General features: G+C 42.2%; 1 protein-coding gene across 3 annotated transcripts in view; it reads right to left on the bottom strand.

Annotated features, from left to right (window-relative positions):
• Window positions 1–24,984, bottom strand: part of ccdc142 (coiled-coil domain containing 142) — a 126,607-nt gene that overhangs the window by 40,922 nt on the left and 60,701 nt on the right. For all 3 annotated transcript variants that reach the window (XR_013498969.1, XM_078223095.1, XM_078223107.1), the window contains one exon: window positions 2,877–3,052. Coding sequence is in view for 2 of the 3 variants with exons in the window: in XM_078223095.1 (XP_078079221.1) it covers window positions 2,877–3,052 (176 nt within the window). In the remaining variant the exon portion in view is untranslated. The remainder of the gene's footprint in view (window positions 1–2,876; window positions 3,053–24,984) is intronic.

Raw genomic sequence — 24,984 nt, 5'->3', positions numbered from 1 at the left:
CTGTTGCATGGGTAGATTGGAGAAGCTAGGGCTATTCTCCTTAGAGAAAAGAAAGTCAAGAGGAAATTTGATAGACGTATTCAAAATCGCGAGGGATGTAGAGAGAAATGGCTCCCTTTTGTGCAAAGGTTGAGACCAGAGGACAGCGATTTTAAGGTGATTGAGAAAAGAACCAAAGGTTACATGGGGAGTATTTAGGATCTGAAATGCACTGCCTAGAGTGTGGTGGAGATAAATTCAATTGTGACTTTCAAAAAAAGGATTGGACAAACACCTGAAGAGAGAAAATTTGCAGGGCTACAGGCAAAGTGCGGAAGAAGCTAAATTGTGCTTGGAAAGAGTAGGCACAGGCCCGATGAGCAGAATAGCCTCCTTCTATGCTGTAATCATTCTATTGCTGGGATCAAGCAGCTATGGGAGAGTGCACCTTCTAGCCGATGTACCATAACCACACAGGGGTTATGAAGTACCCTTCCCCAGGAACCCACTAGGAAGCTATCAGGTTTACTTGGTGAACTCCTCATGTGGCAGAGGGCCCCCCAAAGTTGACAAAATGCTTGTAGGGACAGGAGTTGGCCATTAATTTGCCATTTAATTGGCACAATTAACCACATTGCTGAGGTTCCAGCCACTGGTAATTTGCCATGGCAGTGCAAAGGCATCAAGCTCCCCTCCCGATGACTTCTGCTGCCACTTTACCAGCCCTCCTGCGTCTCAGCCTTTCTCCAGAGGGCTGGAAAAATCTAGTCGGATGTTTCTATCCCTGGCATCATCTTGTTGAACCTAAACTGAATGAATTCTCTAACTTTAATATCTTTTCTACAAAGGCACATTCCAAACTATACAGAGAAAGCATAATGCTTTGTACTACCTTATACTTATTTTTTTGCTCCTGTATAAAATTGATGGCTTTTTACAGCTCTGAGTATTCTTAATATGTTAATTGTTCATTCTCTAACCAATACTGCCCATCAAGAATCAACATCAGGAAAAAACGTAACATATTGAAGATTATGCTGGAGTTTAAAATGTACAGATATTCTGTTAGTAAGTGTGAAACAATGTATATTTCAATCAACATTTTTAAAATAGCAGCTCTAATTTTCTATTTACTTTCTCAGTCTTTATCCACACTGACTTGCAAATATGTACTAAATGCACTTTTACCAAAATTAGTATCAGCAAGGGTTCTATGGGGCAGGGTTCTCCAGTCTCACCCGTGGCATGACCTGTCGTGAGCGAGAATGGGAAATTTGGCAATCCAGCCAAAACTCCATTCTCTGTCAGCGGCACCGGAAAATCCCAACTACATACAAGGACAGCCTAGGTAACTATCAGATTGTCATAAGGATCCATCTGGTTTGCTGTTGTCTTTATCCAATCTGGTTTATATGTGGCTTCAGACCCACTGCAATATGGCTGACTCTTAATTGCCCTCCGAAACAGTCTAGCAAGCCACTCAGTTGTACCAAATAGTTATGAAACTATAATCACTGTGGGAATATCTTCGACAACTTGGGATTGATAATAAATATTGGCCTTGCCAGTAACATCCACAAACTGTGAATGAATAAAAAGAGGTAACTTGTTCAGTACACTCAGAAACATGCGGTGTGCATTCTCTTTGGTTCTTCAGATCTATACTGCTCTACAAAGGGGAAACTTTTGTGTGCTCCATCTCATTCTGGCTCAACAAATTTGGACTTTATGATTCAAGGAAGGTCATTGATGAAGCAGCTGAAGATGGGCCTAAGGACAGTACCCTGAGGAACTCCTACAGCAATGTCCTGGATCTGAGATGGTCCAACCACCACAACCATCTTCCTTTGCGCCAGTATGACTCCAACCAGCTTTCCCCTAATTCCCATTGACTCTAGTTTTGCTAGGGCTCCTTGATGCCATACTTGACCAAATGCTACCTTGATGTCAAGGGCAGTCACTCTCACCTCATCTCTGGCATTCAGCTCTTTTGTCCATGTTTGAACCAAGGCTGTAATGAGGTCTGAAGCTTAGTGACATTGACAAACCAAAACTAGGCATCCATGAGCAGGTTATTGCTGAGTAAATGTTGTTTGATAGAACTATTGATAATTCCTTCCGTCACTTTGTCGACGATTGAGAGTAGACTGAAGGGGCGGTAATTGGTCGAGTTGGATTTATCCTGTTTTTATGGACAGAACAAACCTGGGCAATTTTCCACATTGCCAGGAAAATGTAGCTGTACTGGAATAGCTTGGCTCGGGGCATGGCATGTCCTGTAGCACAAGTCTCCAGGACTATTGCTGGAATATTGTCAAGGCCCATAGACTTTGCCGTATCCAGTGCCTTTTTCTGTTTCTTGATATCATATGGAGTGAATCAAATTGGTTGAAGACTGACATCTGTGATGCTAGGGACCTCTGGAGGAGGCCAAGATAGATCATCCACTTGGCACTTCTGATTGAAGATTATTGCAAGTGCTTCAACTAAACTTATATTTTGTACAGATGTGCTGGGCTCCTCCATCATTGAGGAAGGGGATATTTGTGGAGCCTCCTCCTGCAATGAGTTGTTTAATTATCAAATGAAATTAATTTAATTCAAATGCACAGCAGGTAACAAACTTACAAAGAAAGAGAGTTAATACCGTTAGAAGTTTAAAAATGTTGCATGCAATTGCTACCTTAGATGATCAATGTGGCCCACTCAATAAAATACCAGCCACAAGTAAAAAAGGTTCAGTACAATATTGTAGATGAACTACCTCTCTTGTTGGCAGCATAGCAAATATGGCTAAATAGTCTCATGCTCTAGAACAAAGATTGGACAAAATGGCTTCAACAGGACTCACTTGCTTAGAAATAACTGGTTATAATTAGAATCAAAACAGCACTCACTTTTAGATCCGCTTGAAGTACCAGCAGAAACTGATTCATGGACCAAGAAGAAAGAAATTGGAAACCTTTTGTCACGAGCCAATGGGATGATGTTTGCACTGTTGTGATGCAATGACTCACTGTCCGCAACAAGATTGATGGCACTACCAGCTTTTGAACTACTCCAGTTCTGGCACCTGCAACCAGGAACACACAAAGTCCATGTTTAATATAAGCACCTAATGAGAAAAAGCCAATCGAGTCCTTCAAGCCTCTGCACAATCTATATTTTCATGGATTGTATCTCTCTGCATATTATTATATAATAATCATATTGTAGCATGTGGTATAACTAGTTAAGATTCTTAAGAAAGCATTGTTTGTTCAGGAAATAATCTACAGTATAAACAATCTTGTTAATAAGAAAGTCTCATGACATGTCATTTATTTCATGTGATCTTGGAAATTTTGTATGATTAAAAAATAAGTTTCAATGTCAATTTTGTTCAGAAGTTAGAGTTTTTAAAAGAGATTTGGAGATTTGGCTAGAGGTGTGACAAGCTCTGAAGCATAACTTTTCTGGACTATAGTTGGGATATTATTGAAGTCCATAGCTTTTGCTGAATCCAGTGTCTTCGGAAATTACTTGATATCAATGTGAATTGAGTTGGCTGAAAACTGGCTTTAGTGACAGGGTCCTCAGGAAAGGCCAAGATGGATCACCCACTTGACACTTTAGGCAGAAGATGGTTGCAAATATTTATTTCTTGTTCTTTGCATTGATGTGCTGAGTTCCACCATTACTAAGGATGGGAATGTTCACAAAACCTCCTTCCTCTTAATTGTCCACCACCATTCACAGCTGGTTGTGGCAGGATTGAAGGGCTTTGATCTGATGATTTGGTTATGGAATCACTTAGCTCAGTCTATAACATGCCTCTGCTGTTTAGCATGTTTGTATTCCAGTGTTGTAGCTTCACCAGGTTGGTACCTCATTTTTAGGTTCTGCTTTTGTCATGCTCTCATACACTCCTCATTAAACAGATATTAGACAAGTGAATATCCGTTTACTGAATCAGGTAGCAGGAAACATTCTAATGATTCACAACTGCTTTATGGACAGCTCAGTACAAACACAGGTTTCCACCCTTGCCGTCTGGATCCTCTTCCTATTCAGAAGCACCCTACACCCGAGGAGAAACTCAGCTTTTAAGTACAAGTTTCAATGAGATCACCTGCTCTCCATTCATTCTGAAGCAAGTCTTAAAGGGACTTATATTTTTAACATTGTCAGATTCCCTTTCCAAGAAAAGAATATATTTAGATAACAGCACACAGACATAAATACAGAAAAAAAAACTAAAATCAGATCCTCCAGTTACATCGTCAGACATCCTACTTCTCGAACCTTTAGAGCAATCCAATAGTTGATGACTGATATCAACCCACCTTAGCTTAGAGATTTATTTTCTCTCCAACATCTGCTTTTAACTTTCATGTCCATACTAAGTATTTATTCATTTTCACTTGTTGCAGAATGTATGTTATCCCACAAAGGTCATTTATCTCTGTAACATTGGTATTGTTCTTTCAGTTCGTTTTTTGTACAGCTTTTCCTCCAAGATCTTGGACATATCAACAGTATCAACAAGAACAAGAGATTCAGTGCCTAGTGTGCTCTTCACAATTCCCCCTATTTTCTTTGCCTCTCATGCCGGGGACAACATTTCCCATTCTCTCTCACAAGAAATATCATAAATCCTCCTGCATTGAAAAACACTTTGCCAAGGTTTGCATAAGAGGCATCACTAAAAATGATTAATTGCATGTTATTGGGGTCACCCAAAGCTGGGAACTTCAGCACACACTTCTCTAATTTTATTTAAATGTATTCACTCTAAAGATGTCCTCCACCTTCAGATTTTTTTTACATTAAGACCAAGTTCCAGTACATCAAAACTTGCAACTGGTATTGTTTGTGTGCCTAACAAATTGAGCTGTCCAATGAGACTCCTCAGCTGTTCTGGCTCACCCTGGTAGCAGTTGCATCTTAATGTCTGGACCTGGTACGACTAATGGTGGCAGGGCTAAATATCGAAGTAAGACTGTTGATGTAAATTTACATCTTACTCACCCTGCTTAATCTCCAAACCCACATATTTGAAGGCCCCGGAAGCTTGCATACCAATTTTAAATTCCTTCCTAATTTGATTAGCAACATTTTCTTCAATGTCACTAGTGCCCCCCACAAAAAAAACATGCATCATAAAGATGCTCGCATGTCTCCCTTGTGTTTTGTGATATTAGAGTTCAGTACAAACATTGGTTTCCACTCTTCCCTTCTGGATCCTCTCCCTGTTGAGAAGCACCTCCCAACTGGGGAAAAAACTCAGCTCTTAAATACAAGCTTCATTGAGCATCAGTCTGAAGCAAGAACAGGTTCACCCTCAAAGGGACCTACTTTTCTAACATTGTCAGTTGGTCCCTTAACTTAATGGTTTTGATTTGATTTATTATTGTCACATGTATTAGTATTCAGTGAAAAAGTATTGTTTCTTGCGTGCTATACAGGCAAAGCATACCGTTTAGAGAAGGAAACGAGAAAGTGCAGAATGTAGTGTTATAGTCATAGCTAGGGTGTATTCAAAAATGATGGCAGCAGAGAAGAAGCTGTTCTTGAGTTGGTTGGTACGTGACCTCAGACTTTTGTATCTTTTTCCCAACGGAAGAAGGTGGAAGAGAGAATGTCCAGGGTGCATGGGGTCCTTAATTAAGCTGGTTGCTTTGCCGAGGCAGCGGAAAGTGTAGGCAGAGTCAATGGATGGGAGGCTGGTTTGCATGATGGATTGGGCTACATTCATGATCTTTTGTGGTTTCTTGCGGTCTTGGACAGAGCAGGAGCCATACCAAGCTGTGATACAATCAGAAAGAATGCTTTCTGTGCTGCATCTGAAAAAGTTGGTGAGAGTCGTAGCTGATATGCCAAATTTCTTTAGTCTTCTGAGAAAGTAGAAGCGTTGGTGGGCTTTCTTAACTATAGTGTCGGCATGGGGGGACCAGGACAGGTTGTTGATGATCAGGACACCTAAAAACTTGAAGCTTTCGACCATTTCTACTTCGTCCCTATTGATGTAGATAGGGGCATATTCTCCACCACGAGGGAGAGATTGTCATCAAACCAGTCCACCAGATATTCTATCTCATTCCTGTACTCTGTCTCGTCGTTGTTTGAGATCTGACCCACTACAGTGGTGTCATCAGCAAACTTGAAAATCGAGTTGGAGGGGAGTTTGGCCACACAGTCATAGATGTACAAGGAGTATAGTAGGGTATATAGGCGATGGAAGGGTGAGTGATAAACCAGATTATGGTTAATATAGTTCTGCTGCTATTGAAGGCAGACAACACCTGCAGGAAATTATTTGCCTGCGCCTTGGTGTAAAACTGTGCCAGGAAGCCAAATTGACAATCTGGGGAGCGAGTAAAATTCATTCCTTTTTACACAATAATACAAATAAGATGATTCTAATAATTATTCAGTGAAAATTAGTTATTCTGTGAAGAAGAAGCAAAACCAATGAAATAGCTCTAAATATACATTAAAATCCTTTCAAATCAGTAACTGCCGTTTGACTAAGCCGAAGAATTGTAACTGGAAATAAAATTATCATAATGTAATTAGTGTTTAACTATTTATTTGCAGTAGGTAAGAAAAACTAAATATTTTTGAAGAACTAAGGAATTATTTTACACACCTCCTTCCAAATTCTGTCAGTGGAGCATTGTACCCCACCCCCCATTTCTCCCCCCAACTTCCAAATGCAACATTTAAGTATATCTGAAAATGGGAAATGCCATTAAGGATCAAAAACAGATATCCACAAAATAAAATACTATGTCTAAAAAAAACTACCAATTTCAATGCATGATGCTAATTCCATAGCTTACAGGTAACTCACTCCTATAAACCTCTTAACACCATTCTGCTACATAATACTAGGCTGCAGGTAACTGTGACTAGGATTACTTTTACATTTCCATTTTCTATTTACTGAGAAGCCAAAACGCAGGGCCAAGTTCTACAATGTAAGTACCACAAAGGTTGGAGAATATGGGAAGAAAAAAAAATGAACTCAATCAGAAAGTGATAAGGCGGTTCTAAGCTAAAAGAACCATACTCCATCTTATTCCATCTTGATGAGGAGGAACTTCTTCAACAGAGAGTACTGAATCTGTGGAACTCATTGCCGCAGAAGGCTGTGGAGGGCGGGTCATTGAGTGTCTTTAAGACAGAGATAGATAGGTTCTTGATTAATAGGGGATCAGGGATTATGGGGAAAAGGCAGGAGAATGGGGATGAGAAAATATCAGCCATGATTGAGTGGTGGAGCAGACTTGATGGGCTGAGTGGCCTAATTCTGCTCCTTCGTTTTATGATCTTTATGTGGGAAATTCTGCCATTATGAACTAACAAATCAATTTATATTTAAACAAGCACTAATGAAAAATTGTACAATGTTTTAGAATATAAATGGACCACACCCCAAATAACTCATAACTAAACAATCTTATGCATACGGACATACAATTTTAATTCCTGGTACTATTTGAAAAAGTTATGACGTTAATTTCCATCTGCCAAATTTCTACTTGCAGCATAACCCACTTTAGATGTGTTTCAAATTCTTCTATACAAGAAAGGTGAGTACAAAGAGAAAAATGCAAGATTCCCTGTTGTCAAAGCAGAAATCTTCGTGATGTCATTCTGTGTAATTAACTTTACGTTGTTGACTTATTCATTGTGGAGACATTCCTTTAAAAATTCTTTAGTCATTTGGCTGGGGAAGCATTTACCATTCAATGTGGTGATTAACAATCCATTCATTTGATTCAGTGTGAATGATTGTGATGCCACCAGGAATGGATCTCTCAGAACAGAGCAGAAGTTCAGTATGTGGACTGCTTTGGATGGCCAGTTTGAAGCATGTCTAAGGTGATTATGCTGCAAGTAGAAATGGGCAGCACGGCGGCATAGTGGTTAGCAGTCCTGCCTCACAGCGCCTGGGACCGGAGTTCGATTCCTGGCTTGGGTCAGCATCTGTGTGGAGGCTGCATATTCTCCACATGTCTGCGTGGGCTTCCTTCGGATGCTCTGGTTTCCTCCAGTCTGAAAGACATGCTAGTTAGGTGCACTAGCTATGCTAAATTCTCCCTCAGTGTACCTGAACAGGCGCTGGATTGTGATGACTAGGGGATTTTCACAGTAACTGCAATGCAGTATTAATGTAAGCCTACTTGTGACACTAATAAATAAACTTAAACAAATAAAAATGAATGCTATAAATTCTTCAGCTGTTGTCCTTAGACAGTAAATAATGGAGAGCTCAAGACAAAGCAAACCAACGAATGATCATTTGATATTAAATATGTAGGATATTAGATATGTAGGATATTAAATATATAGGTATTAGATACCCAAATAGTTAGATATATAAAAGCACCAATTGTAGCCCTAACTCCATACATGCTCTCAGTCTATCACTAAAACTCTGATCAAAATCGTTTTAATGCAAATTACAATAACAAACTATTAGGTTTTCATTCACAATCTTCTATCTAGTGAATTATTTATCACAGCATGACTATTTCAAATGCATTTTATTGACACATAATAAGGAGGGGTGGAAACAAAAGAAAAAAATCAACGCAGGGTAAACTGGTATTTTTCATAGAAGTTGCATGTATAGTAGATTGGGAGTTTTGCCCAGGCACACCTGTCCAGAGGTATCTACAGTTATATTCAGTGTTTGTGCATTTGGTTTATTTTCACTTGACTTTTGATTTGCTCTATTTCCCAATCCATAAAGACTGGGTTGATGTGTGGTGAAGTCAGATGGATGTTACCAGTAATTAAAGTAAAAAAAAAGCTAAAGAAAAGTCATAACAATAAAATTACCTTCTCATTAAAATTCAAAGCCTTGGTCCAAACTAACTCTCCTGTTAGGAACAGATCAAATTTGGCAATATTGGCTTGGATCACAAGTTAACGAAGATCCCAGGAGTCCCAATTAATTAGTAATATTTTACTTTAATCAATGAGTCAAAGGTTCATTCCGTAAGTATTTCCTCTGCCTAACAACCTTTTTTCTCAACTAATTTAATTGCTCTGGACTGCACAGACTGTAAGCAAATTCTTCTGGACTTAAAGCATCAGACAATAGAAAAGAACCTTCTGACACCAAAGAACAGCTTTTCAGTTCATGGCTGGCATCCTGATGTCTGTCCAATTACAGGACCTAACTCTGTTCCAAGGGTGAAGCAATCACGTGATGCAATTTTCCCAAAGGTTGGTCCCAATTGGCTGGAAAGTGGGTTTGGCAGCCAATTAAAAGCAGCAGGCAAGGTGAGTAAAGTGCAACGCCCAGATGACAAGCCTCTAGGACTAAAAGCACCAGCTGAGTAGTTTGTGGGCAGATGGTGCTCCTGACATGGGAGAAGGATAATTACTGACCTGTGAGCAAGACTCAATTCCTTAGTGCTGCCGAGGAGCTAGCATCTGAGATACATGCAGCACCGCATTTAAATAAACTGCACTTCTCCCTGTGCAACTGTGTGCCAAAACTTCAGTTGCATTGGGAAGCTTCAGTTTTGCAGAGATATCTTTTGTCAGAGGTGAGTTATCATGATCTCCTTACGTCTCCCACAGGGCCAGCTGTGGAGTGGGGAGCATGCCAGTGCCATGGCAACATCACTGGTGTCCACTAATGAGATGAAAGCTACAGGCCAACAGTGCCACATCATTCAAGCACATCATTCATCAGCGCCAATGCACTCATAATGGTGATGCTCAAGCATGGTTAAAAAGAGTGGCGCTGAAAAGTATGCCATGAGCGAGCAGGAGGTGAGAGTGGCAGAAACAGCAGAGGCCTCCATCAGAGGATGAAGGCCAGACACAGTCATCCTTAGCTGAGCATAAATGCACAGCCACAGGAGTCACAAGCAAGGTGGTCTATTTTGACCAGCATTGACCCGTATGTTGGACTTCCCTGAGGTTGAAAATGGAGGAGTCCATTCAGTGCATTGCCATGGCTCAGGGGTTCAAACACATGGTCGCCTCCTTGGAGGCCACCTCATGGAAAGCCATATGCTGCAACACTCTGACTGTTGCAGAAACAGTGCACTAATATGCATAAAATGCATACTACACTTAGTGTTGACTGTAAGAAGTCTCACAACACCAGGTTAAAGTCCAACAGGTTTATTTGGTAGCACGAGCTTGATGAAGGATCAGCACTCTGCAAGCTTGTACTACCAAATAAATCTGTTGGATTTTAACCTGGTGATATTGTGCCCTGATGGCAAAACTACAAAAGTCGGAAGATGTGCTGAATCATAGAATCCCTATCGTGCAGGAGGCGGCCATTCAGCCCATCGAGTCTGCACCAATTTTCTGACAGAGCATCTTGCTCAGGCCCCATCCCTGTAACTCCCCATATTTACCCCACTAATCGCCCGAACCTATATATCTTGGGACACTAAGGGGTAAATTTAGCATGGCCAATCCACATCTTTGGAGTGAAAGGGGAAACAGGAGCACCCAAAGAAAACCCATGTAGACATGAGGAGAATCTGTAAACTCCACACACAAACTACCCAAGGTCGGAATTGAACTCGAAGGCCCTGGTGCTGTGAGGCAGCAGAGCTAACCACTGTGCCACCGTGCGGCCCATAACGAAAGCAACAGACTTAGAATGAGGATATTGAGGCCACTTGAGAGATGTGTACCATGCATTGTCAGTAAGAATGGCACTACATCCCCTGTATTAAAAGTTGTGTGTTTAGTGGATGTGTTGTCACCAATCAGAGCAAAGCCATGCCAGAGCATGCAGTTCTGCTGGAGTAGTGCTCAGGTGAAATGTGCCTGGTTCAGATGTGCCCTAGCATTCATGTTGCCTTGTTGACTCTAAAGACATTTCCAGTCACCTCCCCATGCAACATAGGCACTGCTCTGCATCTTCCTCCTCCGATGAGTTCTGTTAATCTAGCACTTCAGACTCTTCAAGGTTCACACCTCTCTGGAGAGTCATGTTATGAAGAGCGCAGAAATCACCACAATGCATGATATCCTTGCAGGAGTGTACAGTAGGGTGCCACCTGAATGGTCTAGGCACCAGAACCACATGTTCAGAAATCCAACGGACTAGTCAAAGCAATCTTTTTAAGCAAAGGACTTTCGTTATAGTATCTCTATGCCTCAGTTTCAAGATCATGTAAAGTTGTGAGGAGCCCTCTCTTCAAGGAATATCCCTTCTCTCCTAGAAGCCATCTATTAAGTTTTGATAGTGACATGAAGAACAGCAGCACTAGTAGTATAATTACATTTAAAGCTATTTAGGGAAGATTCACTTGACTAATTCTTGGGATGAAGGAGTTAGCATATGAGAAAAGGTTGAGCAGGTTGGGCCTTGAGTGAACTGATTGAAACATACAGGATCCTGAGGTGACTTGATAGGGTGGATGCTGAGAGAATGTTTCTCTTTGTGGAGGAGTCTAGAACTAGGGGACAGTTTAAAAATGAGATATTTCTCATTTAAGACAAAGCCAAGGAGCATTTTCTTTCTCTCAGAGAATTGGTAGTCTGTGGAATTCTCTTTCCCAGAGAGCAATGGAGGCTGCGTTATTAAATATATTCAAGGTTGCGTTAGATAGATTTCTGACTGACAAGGAAGTCAAGGGTTATGTGGGGCAGACAGGAAGGTTGAGTTGAGACAACAATCAAATGAGCTATGAGCGGACTTGAGGGACTTATGGCCTATTCCTGCTCCTAATTCTTGTGTTCTTCCTGTTGAGGAATCACACTGGCTGCTCACTCTATGCCTTGATGGCCACAGAGGTATAATCGATACTCTGAGGGAATCTAATTTTGGAGGTGAATCTCATTGCTCTTTGTGTCTACAAGAACCCATTGGTTTGAAATTGAATGTACTGCCATATGAAAGACACCACCAAGATCCACTACTGATCATTGGAACAAGCCAAAAGGTGAGCAAGTTGAAGGCAACAGTGATTTTAACAGCTACTGGCAGAGCACGATGACCAGTCTAGCAAAGTCTGAGGTTTTCCTCAATAAGGGCATAAATTTCAGATATTATTTGCATAACAAGACAGTTTCCTGTGGCACTGATTCTCTGACATGTCTAACAAGCTTCCCTAGCTCACCTCTAGATGAACACCCCTCTCAACCATGCACTCTTTTATGAACCCCATCTCTACTAATGACATGGCTATGACTGGTTCCTTGCTACATTGCACGAGATCCTTGCAGAAAGTAGGTTGCCGCTCAAATGGTCAAGGCCATCTTCTACTTGATGTGTTCCAGATCCAGTGCCTTCCACAAAAATACAGACTAGTCCTTAACCAGTTCCAAGTCTGACTGGTCAGAATCAGGCAGGCTGCCAGGAGACATCTGCCTCCTTTGTCACAAAAATCCATCCGAACGGCATTGGGATATGGCACATCAGCATGCCTCAATTCCCGCTCCTGTTTGGCCACCGAACTCCTGCCCCAGAAATTAATAAACAAATCAAATAAACCAATCCTACTGACTAAAATTAGTCAGAAAATCTTAGAAAATCAAGAGAGCATCAAATTATCTTATGAGCCTTTCCTAATCTATTGAGTAGAAATTTCAGGGTGAATGTCATCACTAAAACAGCAGACAAACCTTTGACACAAACACTTTAGTGTTCATAAAATAACATTAATGGCAGTAATTTCTATCTTTAAAATATCTGCCCATTATAGGTAAGGGCTTCATCATTACACTGGGAGCAACGGAAAGAATTACAAGACAGTACAATCAATTATCAACAGAGCTTGTGAAATCCATATACCTTTCTAATAATCAGAGCAAATACTTTCCCATGAGCATTAAATCACAAAACTTGTGTTTTGCCATTGCCAGAGAGCACCAGGTACATGTTTCTGTTAATTCTCACCAGTTCATTCCATATTTTATAAAACATGGTCAGTCTATAGTTTCCCTCCTTTGCTGTAGTGACTCTCATTACAAATCTTTGATCAAGGATGTGACACTTCTTTATTTCCCATGCCGATTCATGCAGAATTGTGCATCATGTCTTTGGTTGCTTCAACCTCATTTATATCTCATGCCACGTAATGATCCCACACACAACTTGCATATTCCCATGATTGGACAAATGTTTGGTGAGTTATAATTCTGACATTTTTGTTGCAATACCAAAGATTCCTCCTCAGAAATCCAAAAGCCCTGTTTGCTTTAGATGTTACCAACTGAAATGTGGAATCTTCATTAAAGATTGTTTTTAAAATTAACCCCCAGGTTGTGTATCTATCTGTAGGAGAATTTGAATACAGAAATCAAAGTTGTGTTGGTGGTTCCTTTTTGTTGGTAATACACATGACAGCATTGTTGGCATTGAATGTAATCTCATATTGGTTCTCCTATTTTTTGAAATTCCAGAAGATTTTCCATCCCTTCCCACCAGCAGGATATTCTGGTCCCGCCGAAGTCAACCCGCACGGTGGGTTCCTTGGTGGCGCAACCAGCAAGCAATGCAAATGACCATTGACTTCTACAGGACTGGAAGATCCTGCCAATAGCAAGCTACCTCAGATGCCAGAAAATCCCTAATATCTACAGCCAGTAAAATTATGTTTTTTTTCAGTAAGGTACAGAAACACAGTTATAAACATCATCTACCCATTCTGGGACAAGGTGGAACATGTCTGGGCAAGTACTCTCTTGTTTTCCATTCAAGCCGCTTTAATAAGTCATTCTAATTCATTTCCTGCTTGACTGGTCGGAGGGGGTGGGTGGAGGGAGAGAGAGCTGGAATTCAGCTGCCGCTCCGCCAGTGAGGACAGAGAATCTCAGCCAAATCGCCGTTCACTGTAGTGGGACAGGAGAATCCCGGCTGCAAGCAAGATCGGAGAATTCAGCTCATCCTGTCTACATCTACCCTGTCAATCCCCTTTAGCATCTTACGTACCTCAATTAGATCTCCCCTCATTCTTCTAAACTCTAGAGTCCAGGTCTAAACTGCTCAAGCTCTCTTCATAAGACCAACCTCTGGAATCAATTTAGTGAACCTCCTCTGAACTGCTTCCAATGCAACTATATCCTTCCTCAAGTAAGGGGACTAAAACTGTGCACAGTACTCCAGATGCGGTCTTACCCGTGCCTTTTACAGATGTCCTGGAGATATCTATAATTCTAGGTGTATTCAAAACATGAGGGGTGGAACTTCAGTTGGAATCATGTCAGAGACAGAGACAGTCGCTGAAGGAGGAAATATGCTGTGAAGGCAAGTTTTAGTAAACACCTTGTCAAACACCAGGAGGGAAATGGAAAGCAACGAAGATGGATACAGTAAAAGAGACAAACGGAAATTCCGTCAGAGAGAAGAGCAGTACTTCTGCAAGGTAGGCATTCCTGGAAGAGAAATGGCAGTGAATGCTAAGATGAAAGCAAATTACTGTGGATGCTGGAATCTGAAACAAGAACAGAAAATGCTGGAAAGTCTTAACAGATCTGACAGCATCTGTGGAGAGAGAATAGAGCCGACGTTTCAAGTCTGGATGACCCTTCGTCAGAGCTGAAGACAAAGAAAATAGGACGAGATTTATACTATAAGGGTGAGAGTTGGGTTTGTGTAATTGACCAAGCTGTCAGACACAAAAAGACAAATAGAATGTTCAAGATGGTGATAAAGGCTGAGAATAGTGCTAATAGCGTCCAATAAGAGATTGGGATGTGTGAATGGCAGAACAAAGGTGCAGAGTGTCAAAGGACAACCTGAGGCATGTGGCAGATGGCCCTGGTGGGGTGGAAGGGTTTGTGCAATTGAGCAATCTGGGAACCTGGGTTCAAATCCCACCACAGCAGATGATGATATTTGAATTCAATTAAAAAATCTGGAATTAAAAGTCTAATGATGACCATGAAACCTTTGTTGTAAAAACCCATCTGGTTCACGAATGTCTTTCAGGGAAGAAAATCTGCCATCTTTACTTGGTCTGGTTTACATGTGATTCCAGATCCACAGCAATGTGGTTGACTCTCCAATGCCCTCTGAAGTAGAGGGCAGTTAGGGACGGGCAATAAATGCTGGCCCAGCCAGTGACACTCTCATCCTGTAAATGAATAATAAAAAAAATCTCCTGAAAAATAAGGCCAACATTCTATTTGCCTTCCTAATTGCTTACAGTGCATACATGCTAGCTTTCAGGGACTCGGACACAGAAAAAAAATCAACAATTCCCAATCTCTCACCATAACAGTACTAATGCTTGCCCCACTACCACTTGCCACAAACTAATCTCCAGTTAAAATACCACCGATCTCTCATATCGTAACCAATATATTTTTCTTCAATACAATCAAAAACCAATCATTCTTCTTGCTACTTATAGAATCATAGAACCATAGAAAATTACAGCTCAGAAACAGGCCTTTTGGCCCTTCTTGTCTGTGCCGAACCATTTTTTGCCTAGTCCCACTGACCTGCACTTGGACCATATCCCTCCACACCCCTCTCATCCATGAACCCGTCCAAGATTTTCTTAAATGTTAAAAGTGACCCCGCATTTACCACTTTATCTGGCAGCTCATTCCACACTCCCACCACTCTCTGCATTAAGAAACCACCGCCCGCCCCCCCCCCCCCCCCCCCGCTAATATTCCCTTTAAACTTTTCTCCTTTCACCCTTAACCCATGCCCTCTGGTTTTTTTCTCCCCTAGCCTCAGTGGAAAAAGCCTGCTTGCATTCATTCTATCTATACCCATCAAAATCTTATACACCTCTATCAAATCTCCCCTCATTCTTCTACGCTCCAGGGAATAAAGTCCTAACCTATTCAATCTCTCTCTGTAACTCAGCTTCTCAAGTCCCGGCAACATCCTTGTGAACCTTCTCTGCACTCTTTCAACCTTATTTACATCCTTCCTGTAACTAGGTGACCAAAACTGTACACAATACTCTAAATTCGGCCTCACCAATGCCTTATATAACTTTACCATAACACTCCAACTTTTATACTCGATACTCCGATTTATAAAGGCCAATGTACCAAAGGCACTCTTTACGACCCTATCCACCTGTGACGTCACTTTTAGGGAATTCTGTACCTGTATTCCCAGATCCCTCTGTTCAACTGCACTCTTCAGAGTCCTACCATTTACCCTGTACGTTCTACTTTGGTTTGCCCTTCCAAAGTGCAATATCTCACACTTGTCTGCGTTAAATTCCATTTGCCATTTTTCTAGTTGGTCCAAATCCCTCTGCAAGCTTTGAAAACCTTTCTCACTGTCCACTACACCTCCAATCTTTGTATCATCAGCAAATTTACTGATCCAATTTACCACATTATCATCCAGATCATTGATATAGATGACAAACAACAATGGACCCAACACCGATCCCTGCGGCACACCACTAGTCACAGGCCTCCACTCAGAGAAGCAATCCTCCACAACCACTCTCTGACTTCTTCCATTGAGGCCAGTGTCTAATCCAATTTACTACCTCCCCATGTATACCTAGCGACTGAACCTTCCTAACTAACCTCCCATGAGGGACCTTGTCAAGGGCCTTGCTGAAATCCAGATAGACAACATCCACCGCCTTCCCTTCATCCACTTTCCTGGTAACCTCCTCGAAAAACTCTAATAGATTGGTCAAACATGACCTACCACGCACAAAGCCATGTTGACTCTCCCTAATAAGTCCCTGACTATCCAAATAATTGTAGATCCTATCCCACCTTCCAATAACTTGCCCACCACCGACGTCAAACTTACTGGCCTATAATTTCCCGGATTTCTTTTGGAACCTTTTTTAAACAACGGAACAACATGAGCCACCCTCCAGTCATCCGGCACCTCCCCCGTGAATACTGACATTTTAAATATGTCTGCCAGGGCCCCTGCAAGTTCATCACTAGCTTCCCTCAAGGTCCGTGGGAATACCCTGTCCGGTCCTGGGGATTTATCCACTCTGATTTGCCTCAAGACAGCAAGCACCTCCTCCCCTTTAATCTGTAAAGGTTCCATGACCTCCCTACCTGTTTGCCCTATTTCCATAGACTCCATGCCCGTTTCCTCAGTAAATACGGATGCAAAAAAACCATTTAGTATCTCCCCCATCTCTTTTGGTTCCATACACAGTCTACCACTCTGGTCTTCAAAAGGACCAATTTTATCCCTCACTATCCTTTTGCTCCTAACATACCTATAGAAGCTCTTTGGATTTTCCTTCACTCTGTCTGCCAAAGCAACCTCATGTCTTCTTTTAGCCCTCCTGATTTCCCTCTTAAGTAGCTTCTTGCACTTTTTATACTCCTCGAGCATCTGATCTGTTTCTTGCTGCCTGTACATTTCATACAACTCTCTCTTCCTCTTAATCAGTGTTACAATATCCCTCGAGAACCAAGGTTCCTTATTCCTATTTACTTTGCCTTTAATCCTGACAGAAACATACAAACTCTGCACTCTCAAAATCTCTCCTTTTGAAGGCCTCCCACTTTCCATTTACATCCTTACCAGAGAACAGCCTGTGCCAATCCACACTTCCCAGATCCCTTCTCATTTCATTAAATTTGGCCTTTTTCCAGTTCAGAACTTCAACCCAAGGACCAAATCTATCCTTATCCATGATCAGGTTGAAACTAATGTGGATTTACCCTCAAGCAGCCTCTCCCAATCAAGAGCTGCCAATTTCTGCCTGATCCCACTAAAGTTAGCCTTCCGCCAATCCAACACCTTACCCTTGGGACACCACTCATCCTTTTCCATCACTATCCTAAAGCTAACAGAATTGTGGTCACTATTTGCCACATGTTCCCCTACCAAAACTTTGAAGACCTGACCGGGCTCATTCCCCAGACAGTGATTTATATAAATGATCTGGAAGAAGGAGTAACTGGGGTGATCAGTAAGTTTGCGGACGACACAAAACTGCCAGGACTTGCAGATAGTGAGGAACATTGTCAGAGGCTACAGAAGGATATAGATAGGCTGGAAATTTGGGCAAAGAAATGGCAGATGGAGTTCAATCCTGATAAATGCGAAGTGATGCATTTTGGTGGGAATAATGTAGGGAGGAGCTACACGATAAATGGAAGAACCATAAAGGGTGTAGAGACGCAGAGGGACCTGGGTGTGCAAGTCCACAGATCTTTGAAGGTGACGTCACAGGTGGAGGTGGTGGTGAAGAAGGCATATGGCATGCTTGCCTTTATAGGACGGGGCATAGAGTATAAAAGTTGGGGTCTGATGTTGCAGATGTATAGAACGTTGGTTCGGCCGCATTTGGAATACTGCGTCCAGTTCTGGTCGCCACACTACCAGAAGGACGTGGAGGCTTTGGAGAGAGTACAGAGGAGGTTTACCAGGATGTTGCCTGGTATGGAGGGGCTTGGTTATGAGGAGAGATTGGGGAAACTGGGGTTGTTCTCCTTGGAAAGGCGGAGGATGAGGGGAGACTTAATAGAGGTGTATAAAATTATGAAAGGCATAGATAGGGTGAACGGTGGGAAGCTTTTCCCCGGGTCGGTGGTGACGTTCACGAGGGGTCATAGGTTCAAGGTGAGGGGGGGGAGGTTTAACACAGATATCAGAAGGACATATTTTACACAGAGGGTCGTGAGGGCCTGGAATGTGTTGCCGGGCAAGGTGGTGGAGGCGGACACACTGGGAACGTTTAAGACTTATCTAGACAGCTATATGAACGGAGTGGGAATGGAGGGATACAAAAGAGTGGTCTAGTTTGGACCAGGGAGCGGCGCGGGCTAATTGTTCTTTGTTTCTCGTTTCAAGGCTTCATTCTATGATCATCTTGCTGGTGCCAGTACAGAGCGAGACTGCGGATAGTTGGGAACCTGTCTCGGGGGCAGGGAATTCAGATGGTGTTCGTAAAGCAGAAGTGGAAATGAATAGGGTTGGGAAGCATTTTCTGATCAGGGCCAGTGTGATCTCCTGGACTCGTTTCGATCGCCACAGGGGGTCGGAGAGGAATTTCCCAGATTTTTTTTTCCCCATATTGGCCCTGGGGTTTTCACTCTGGGTTTTCGCCTCTCCCTGGAGATCACATGGTCTGGAATGGGGGGGTGGGGGTGAGTTAATAGGTTGTGATGAACATAGCATCGTAGCTGTGAGGGACAGCTCGGTGGATAGGATATTAGGATGTAGATAGGCTGGAAAATTGGGCGGGGATCCTGGATTCAGGATTCAATCCTGGACCGGGGAGCGGCGCGGGCTTGGAGGGCCGAAGGGCCTGTTCCTGTGCTGTATTGTTCTTTGTTCTTTGTAATGGCATTATGATCACTGGATCCAAAGTGTTCCCTCACACACACATCCATCACCTGCCCCAACTCATTTCCCAATAGGAGGTCCAATATCGCATCCTCTCTAGTTGGCACCTCTATATACTGATGTAGAAAATTCTCCTGAACACATTTTACAAACTCTACCCCGTCTAAACCTTTAACAGTATGCGAGTCCCAATCTATATGTGGAAAATTAAAATCCCCTACTATCACAACTTTGTGTTTCTTGCAGTTGTCAGCTATCTCTCCACTGATTTGCTCCTCCAATTCTCGCTGACTATTGGGTGGCCTATAATACAACCCCCTTAAATGTGGTCATACCTTTCCTGTTTCTCAGCTCCACCCATAGGGCCTCTGTAGACAAGCTCCCTAATCTATCCTGCCTGAGTACCGCTGTAACATTTTCCCTGACCAACAATGCCACCCCCCCACCTTTTATCCCTCTGCCTCTATCCCGCCTGAAACATTGGAACCCTGGAACATTGAGCTGCCAGTCCTGCCCCTCCTGTAGTCAAGTTTCACTAATGGCTATAATGTCATATTTCCATGTGTCTATCCACGCCCTCAGCTCATCTGCCTTCCCCACAATACTCCTTGCATTGAAATACACACACCTCAAAAGGTTATTTCCACCACACTCAACCCTTCCATTTGTGATTTTGCTTGAACTAACCTGACTTTTTATCCCTGCTCCACTATCTGCTCTGGCACTCTGGTTCCCATCCCCCTGCAAATCTAGTTTAAACGCTCCCCAATAACACTAGCAAACCTCCCTGCAAGTATATTGGTCCCCTTGTAGTTTAGGTGTAACCCGTCTCTCTTGTACTGGTCCCACCTGCCCCAGAAGAGGTCCCAATGATCCAAGAATCGGAAACCCTGCCCCCTACACCAGTTCCTCAGACACGTGTTCACACCAGTTCCTCAGCCACGTGTTCATCTGCCCAAGCATCCTACTCCTACCCTCACTGGCACGTGGTACAGGTAGCAATCCTGAGATTACTACCCTCGAGGTCCTCCTTTTTAACTTGCTTCCAAGCTCTTTGTACTCACTCTGTAGGACCTCCTCACTTTTCCTACCTATGTCATTGGTACCGATGTGTACCACGACATCTGACTGATCACCTTCCCACCATAGAATGCTGCGCACGCGATCAGAGACATCCCTGACATTGGCACCCGGGAGGCAACAAACTATGCGCGAGTCTCTGTCCCGACCACAGAACCTCCTGTCCGTACCTCTGACCATTGAGTCCCCTATCGCTACTGCTCTCCTCTTCTTCATCCCACCCTTTTGCGCTGTAGAACCAGACTCAGTATCAGAGTTCCGGCTGTCGCAGCTTGTCCCAGGTAAAGCATCTCCCACAACAGTATCCAATTCAGTATACCTGTTGTGGAGGGGTATGGCCACAGGGGAACCCTGCTCTGCATGTCCTTTCACATTTCCATTTTCTCTCCTTACAGTAACCCAATTTCCTGTGCTCTGCTGCTTAGGTGTAACTACCTCCCTGAAGCTACTGTCTACATACTTCTCATTCTCCCGAATTAGATGGAGGTCATCAAGCTCCTGCTCCAGTTCCCTAACACGCTTTGCTAGCAACTGCAGCTGGATGCATCTTTTGCAGGTGTTGTTGTCAGGGATACCGGAGGTCTCCCTGATCTCCCACATCCTGCAAGAGGAGCATTCCAACATCTTGCCTGGCATTTTTTTTTAAACTCTGAGGAAAAACAGGAATAAACTTTCTGGGGAAAAAGAAAAAATCATACTCTCGCCTCTGCCTGTTTTCGCCGAAGCCCTTCAGCTCTCACTCTGCTCCCTGCTCACTCCGCAGCCCGCTAACGACGCTGCCCGCTGGATAGTGCAGCCTGCTTTTAAACCTCCCGCGCACTTATTAAAAAAGAAAAACTACACAATCCCTTCCCAGGTCACCCCACGCCCGACCTACTTCCGTTTTTCCCTTCCACTCTGAAAAAAGAAACCCCACGAAAAAGTAAGTAAATACAGTGATTCCCTTACCCTTTTTTCTTTAAGCACCAATGGGATATCAATGGCAGAGGCATTTTTTCTGCATTAAATAAAATCCTACACTTCAAAATAATTAATTGTGTAAAACATTCAACATTACAATGTGATGAAACCTCTCTTTTTTATTAACTCATTGGGCCATGAATTACCACCTCCCACTCTGTCAACAGCTTTGCAACATCAGAACATGAAGTGGATGTAGCAAATTATCTTTATGCAAAATATTCCATGATTAATATAGGATGGTAGCTAATTCCTTTGGTGTTACATCTCAGCAATAATGAGATTTCCAAAATTGTGTTTTCTAAATACGACAGAAGCTCAGACATTTCCTGTACTAATTCCCCTTCTGTAATTTACTGTGGTCTAAAGAAAACTAAAAACAGACCTATAAGTAAAAGTATTGCAAAAACAATATCAAGAGAGGCTTGAAGGCCAATTCGCTGTCATTATTAAAGAACATGATGACCTGCTTCACGCTAGCACGGTAGCACAGTGGTTAGCACTGCTGCTTCACAGCTCCAGGGACCTGGGTTCGATTCCCAGCTTGGGTCACTGTCTGTGTGGAGTTTGCACATTCTCCTCGTGTCTGCGTGGGTTTCCTCCGGGTGCTCCGGTTTCCTCCCACAGTCCAAAGATGTGCGGGTTAGGTCGATTGGCCATGCTAAAATTGCCTCTTAGTGTCCTGAGATGCGAAGGTTAGAGGGATTAGCGGGTAAGTATGTGGGGGTAGGGCCTGGGTGGGATTGTAGTCGGTGCAGACTCGATGGGCCCAATGGCCTCTTTCTGCACTGTAGGGTTTCTATGATTCTATGATAGTAAGAGTAATTATATAGCAGATAGAAACAAAAGTTATTGCGGTATTGAGACCAGCGTAGGCAGACAGCCATGGATATTTAGCGCCAAACACAAGGCAGCAATAAACTGAAAGATTATGATAGTACAATTTTATAACAACTATTTGCATTCCATTGATTAGATTGTGAAAAATACCAGCTGATTTGCAATGGGTTATAATGAATCACATTTAGAGTTTGGGATGATATCTAGTTGCTAGAATCAGGTGCACTACAGCCTGTTAATGTTAGATTACAGATTATTTGCTAATGAGCATTCATTTTTTAAAAGCAGAAAGCTTTGCAATGAAACATAGACAACTATTCTCATTCAAGTAGCCATTCTTCAGTGAATGTAGGAGTGAGTGTGAGTAACGTATTCTCCAAAACAGTCGTGACCCAGAATTCAAGCTCAGAAAAACTCCGAAGAAACCACTATACAGCCTTCTTGTAAGTGAATCTTGGCTCAATTAAAGCATTCTTGTCCTGTGCTGGAAGGTCTTGCGTTCAGACCTAACCTCCAAAGGCGTGAACTCAGGCTGACATTTTATTGTGAAACTGAGGGAATGCTGCACTGTTGGAAGTGGTATTTTTAAATGAGGCATTAAACCAAAGTATCTTCTGCCCTCTCATGTGACATTAGATTTGATTGTCACATGTATTAGTATACAATGAAAAGTATTGTTCCTCGCATGCTATACAAAGCATACCATAAGTAGAGGAGAGGGTGCAGAATGTAGTGTTACAGTCATAGCTACAGTGTAGAGAAAGATCAACTCTACAAGAGGTAGTTCAATTCAAAAGTCTAATGGTAGCAGGGAAGAAGCTATTCTTGAGTCGGTTGGTACGTGACCTCAGACTTTTGTATCTTTTTCCCAATGGAAGAAGGTGGAAGAGAATATGTCCGGTGTGCCTGGAGCCCTTGGTTATGCTGGCTGCTTTTCCGAGGCAGCAGGGAAGTGCAGATAGAGTCAATGGATGGGAGGCTGGTTTGCGTGATGGACTGGACTTTGTTCACGACCCTTTAAAGCTTCTTGACGATCTTGGACAGAGCAGGAGCCATACCAAGCTGTGATACAAACAGAAGGAATGCTTTCTATGGTAAAAGTGAGAGTTGTAGCGGACTTGCCAAATTTCCTTAGCCTCCTGAGAAAGTAGAGATGTTGGTGGGCTTGCTTAACTATAGCGTCAGCGTGGAGGGACCAGGACAGATTGTTGGTGATCTAGATACTCAGAAACCTGAAGCCCTCGACCATTTCCACTTTGTCCCCATTGATGTAGACAGGGGCATGCCCTCCACTGCGCTTCATGAAGTCGATGACTATCTCTTCCGTTTTGCTGACATTGAGGGTGATTATTGTTGTCGCACCAGTTCACATAAAGGATCCCATTGCAGTATTCAACCATGGGCAGAGGAGTTCTCCCAGTATGGACAATGTTAATCAACTACATGAAAGCACATTTTTAGCTATCTCAGCTATCTGTGGGACCTTGCTGTGTACAATGTGGTTGCTAATTTTCCTTAAATTGCAACAATAACTATACCTTGAAAATTACTTCAATAATTGTGAAGACTTTGGTTTCTGAGATTGTGAATAACTACGTAAAATTATATTAATTCACAAGATGTCAGTGTCATGAACCACCCCTGCATTTATTGGACATCTTTAGTTGCCCTGAGAAGAAGGTGCGTGGCTTTTTTTGAACCATTGCAATTATTTGTAGTGGTTTGATACAGCTGAGTATCAGCTGAGGCTTACTAGGCTACTTCAGAGGGCAGTTAAGAATCAACCACATTGATGTGAGACTCTCTTCACATAGAGGCCAGATGGCGAAAGGACAGCATACTCTCTCTTCCCCAAAGTGCAATAATGAACCACTTGTGGTTTTTATGACTATCTAATAGCTTCATGGTCACTTGTACTGTAATTATTGTGTTTTTACTTCTAGGTTTATTTTTTAAACTGAATTCAACATCAGCTTCTTCCCTGCTGCCATCAGACTTTTGAATGGGCCTACCTTGCATTAAGTTGATCTTTCTCTACACCCTAGCCATGACTATAACACTACATACTGCACTCTCTCGTTTCCGTCTCTATGAACAGTATGCTTTGTCGGAATAGGGTGCAAGAAACAATACTTCTCTGGATTACTAGTCCAGTAACATAACCACTACGCAATCATACCTGTCGAAGCAGTCCTTTAATCTCTTTAAAAATAAATCAGGTATATTGGAATTTGCTTCTTCTCTTGGGTGTGTGATTTCTTTTCCCTTAACATTACCATTAGAGTTTAAATTGCAGAACATTAGATTTGCTTTAAATCTAATGTTAGCCCAAAGTTAAAAAAATTCAGTAAAGAGAAAAAGATATTTTTATCAAAACAATCGTATTCTCCTTTACTAGGTTAGAATATATTTATGCAATCCATGCTTTAGTATCTTTGTTGCACCATTTTTTGTGCCTGTCCATAATGAACGATTACAAAAGCTTATTACATTCCAATAGCAAATAGACATGAAGTACAATTTTACTGCATAGTAGTTCACTGGGATTTCATTGCCATGTATCATGTTAAAATCACAATTATTCAGCAGTTCAAATTAATTCAATAAAAATCCAATTACTGTGTGGATAATAACATTTCATTTTAAACTATGTAAACTTCATGCAGAATCCAAGGTGAAAGTCCAAGGTCATTGTATGGTCAACCCAAAGGTGTTAAGCTACATCAAGGTGTGATTAGAGATAGTGTTCTAAAAGCCAAATTATTGTAGGGGAAGAAAAGACAGGAAAGTAAAACATTCTACACTTCTAAAGGTCTTGGAAATTAATTAAAAGCAGAGGATACTGTGATGATTTGCAAATAAAATGATTATGCTGAAAGGTATATTCGATTTGA

Source organism: Mustelus asterias, chromosome 1 (genome assembly GCF_964213995.1).
Source record: "Mustelus asterias chromosome 1, sMusAst1.hap1.1, whole genome shotgun sequence".
Lineage (NCBI taxonomy): Eukaryota > Metazoa > Chordata > Chondrichthyes > Carcharhiniformes > Triakidae > Mustelus > Mustelus asterias.
This window is presented reverse-complemented; position numbering and strand designations above follow the sequence as displayed.